Source organism: Aptenodytes forsteri, unplaced genomic scaffold (assembly GCF_000699145.1).
Source record: "Aptenodytes forsteri isolate BGI_AS27 unplaced genomic scaffold, ASM69914v1 Scaffold66, whole genome shotgun sequence".
Classification (NCBI taxonomy): Eukaryota; Metazoa; Chordata; class Aves; order Sphenisciformes; family Spheniscidae; genus Aptenodytes; species Aptenodytes forsteri.
Genome location: NW_008795131.1, coordinates 3,689,353 through 3,692,559, shown reverse-complemented (window position 1 = coordinate 3,692,559; position 3,207 = coordinate 3,689,353). Strand labels below are relative to the sequence as shown.

Genomic DNA, 3,207 nt, shown 5'->3' with positions numbered 1-3,207 from the left:
TCTCGAGGGTGCAGGCTCGGACACGGTTGGTGGAGAGGCATTTCAGAGCCTTGAGTTTATCCCCCAGAGGTTTGGCTTTCAGGGTATATATGATGGGGTTTCCCAAACAGTTCATGGTTATCAGCATAGCCGTGCAGTTTCGAAAGATGTAGATGCCTGGGTAGAGATCGGCGTGGCACTGGTGGTTAGTTGCATCGAATATGACTCCCGCGAAAAAAGGAGCGTAGGAGATCAACGCCAGGAGCCAAATAAAGATGCTGGTTCTGGCAACCTGGATTTCAGCTGATTTGTAGGTGCCAGTAGCTTGTCCGCATGCTTTCATTCTCAGCTTTCTTTTCCTCAGGATGATAATGATTCTAAGGTAAGTGAACAGAGGTATAATAAAAGCCGCCACCACAATATTGGGAATGGTGATGAAGATGAGGTAGTCGACGCAAAACGGACTGTAGAGGACAGAGAGGTTTTTTCTCCTATGCAAGCAGTTCCACCCCATCAATGGCAAGCAGCCCAAAAAGAAAGCAAGGACCCAGTTAATTAAAACCGCAGCTACGGAATGGTTTCTAGCAGCCCTGAATCTTGTCCTCATGCTTTCAGCCACAGCCAGATAGCGTTCAATTCCAATGCTTACCAAGTTATAGATGGTGGATAAAATAGACATAGTATATAAGGCATAAGGTGCAAGCATATCCTTGGATCCAAAGATTGTAATGTCAGGATTGGTGATGAACAGCGTTGAAATCCAAAAGCCAGAAAAACTGGTGAAGAGATCAGAAAAAGCCAAATTGCAGAAGAGGATAGAGATGGGCTTGTGCAGATCCTTAGTCGCTATTCTGGTGAAGATGACCGTGCAGTTGAAGATCACAGATGCGATGTTAATGGTCAGTTGAGGGATGCCCAGTGCAAGTACTAAATAATGACTCCAAATTTTAGTGTGGTTAGCAGAGCAGTTTGGGTATCCGTTCATGGTGGAAAATCCTACTTTCAGCCGTTAACGAGGTCTGCTTCACTCATCCCGTACTCCGCAAGAGACCATACTACATGAGTGTTACTGCCACCGTGTTCTCCAGGCGAAGAATGAATCCTGACACACAGCCTCTGTTGCCACATCATCATCATGACAGTGGATTAAACTTTAACTAATCGTGTTTTTAAATATTTGGGTTACCAACTCAGGGCATAGCCAATTACCTTTAAGTTGCTAGGGTAGCCAAAAGTGGAAAACATATTTACTACTACACAGATGATCTGCTTAAAGCAACCCTTATCAAGAGCAAAATCTGGCCAGTTCTTGTGAAGATGAATGATCACATCAGTAGTTTAAAAGTCTTTAAGGATATTCTAAAATGGAATGAGTGTGAATTCAGCTTTAATTCACAAATAAATTAGATGGGTAAAGGCTTAGAGAGTCAGAAAACAGAGAGCAGTAATTTTTTGGTTTTGGAGGGGGGAGTATGTGACTGATGGAACTCAAAGAAGAACACCACCACTGTTGTGTCACTAACCTGGACCCCAGTTCAGTGAGGATGTAAGTCCTAATTTCAGATTGACTCTAGTGACATCACAAAACTTCTGAAGTGCTCAAGATTGAGCAAGAGACAACAGAACCTAGTTGTTCACTGCCTCTTGCTTACAGTTACAAATCGGTGCAGCCACCAGCGGCTCTTTTTCTAAGCGGAGTTAGATCATATCTGCAGAACAAACCCCAAACTTGTGAGCAAAACCATATGATGAACTGCAGCGCTTCAAAGGGGATCCAAAAAGATAAGAGTCTCTGTCTCCACAGATGCTCTTGTGCTTGGCCCCGCAGAAATACCTCCTTACTGAGTACTGGAGTACTCAGAAGTTGTCAGACTACACCTGAAATTGTGTGGCATTTCTTTCTCTTGTGTAAATCAGAGGTACTGGTGCTTTATAAGCTTAAAAAAAAAAAAAAACAAAAAAAAAAATGCATTTAATGAGCTTGCTTATTTAAAGTTAATGTGCAACTTGTACATTAATAAAACAACATAATATCATTATATCTTTTCTTTCTCTGTCTTTTTAAAGGTAAATTACCTCTGAGAACTGGATTTAAAATACTTGAGATGGGGAAAAAAGCTCTTTGGACGTACGCTCAATGCTATCAGACAGCAGAGGGCACTGCTGGAACAAACAATACAGTATACAGCGGGGAACACGGGGGGTTTAAACAGCGGAGCAGTTTATGTCAGCAGTACATCAGCATATCAATATCAGCAGCGCCATGGGTATTTTTCCTACGCAGAAGTGGCTGCTTTTGTTTGCTAACGCTGAGCGTGGGTCGCCTCTGTGCCACCCCACGTCTTATTCAAAATGCTCACATAACAAGGAGAAACCTCCAGCGCGCTCTGGCTGCTACCTGGCATCTATCTGCAACCGAGCAGCTTTCCTTTAGCAAAATTATCCAGGTAAAGCCATGTTACTTACAAAGTGATTCTGATTTAATTTATGTTTTACGGTTATCCTAACGAAGGATTAATTTGCATTAGTAACAACTTTATACCGTGATACTGCAAAGCAGCTCAGCTAAGTTTATGGGCTTTCCACATTCGGCGCTGACATCTGATCATTATAGCAGCAATTCCAGCTCTAGAACTTCACATCTGTGAACTGTATGATAGCTCCGCCAGAATTTATAATGTAAGAAACTCGTGCTAAAATGTTGAGCTTAAAAAGGAAAATTCTATAGCTTCTTTTTTTCTGTTAAAGTTGAAGTGTATGAAAGTATATTCAGGTTAGTGTGCAACTGCAGTAGTACACAATTACTGTGTACTAGAAATACTTCATGCAAATAAGTAATAAGTATTTCAGACGGTCACAAGGAAGTGCAAAGAATGATTATATAGAAATAAGGACTGAGAATTGATTAATCAAGTCTGCTGATGTATTAATATCCTATAAAATATTCTTCTCAGAGTATCACAGATAAACCTTTCTTTGTGCATCCTACAATCCACCTCATACAGACTTGTCAGCCACAGCTTTGGTGTGAGGTTGCTGCTGAGCAAGGGCTCTACTATTTCTGTCACCTTGTCAGTGCCAGCACCCCAAGCCAGCAAGTCCTGTTAATAACAGCAAGTGAGTCAGCAGGTAACGTACAGCACAGGGGTCGTGGCTGAACCCCAGCCAGCAACCAAACCCCACCCAGCCGCTCGCTCGCTCCCCTCGCAGTGGGATGGGGGAGAGAAT

At 42.4% G+C, this 3,207-nt stretch overlaps 1 protein-coding gene across 1 annotated transcript in view; it reads right to left on the bottom strand.

Moving 5' to 3' along the window:
* The window catches only part of ZNHIT3 (zinc finger HIT-type containing 3), a 6,273-nt gene extending 4,368 nt beyond the window's left edge, over positions 1-1,905 (bottom strand). Inside the window, 1 exon segment of the mRNA XM_019471781.1 lies at positions 13-1,905. Within this exon segment, the coding sequence (XP_019327326.1) occupies positions 13-1,033 (1,021 nt within the window). The 5' untranslated portion in view covers positions 1,034-1,905.
* Positions 1,906-3,207: the final 1,302 nt, after the last annotated feature.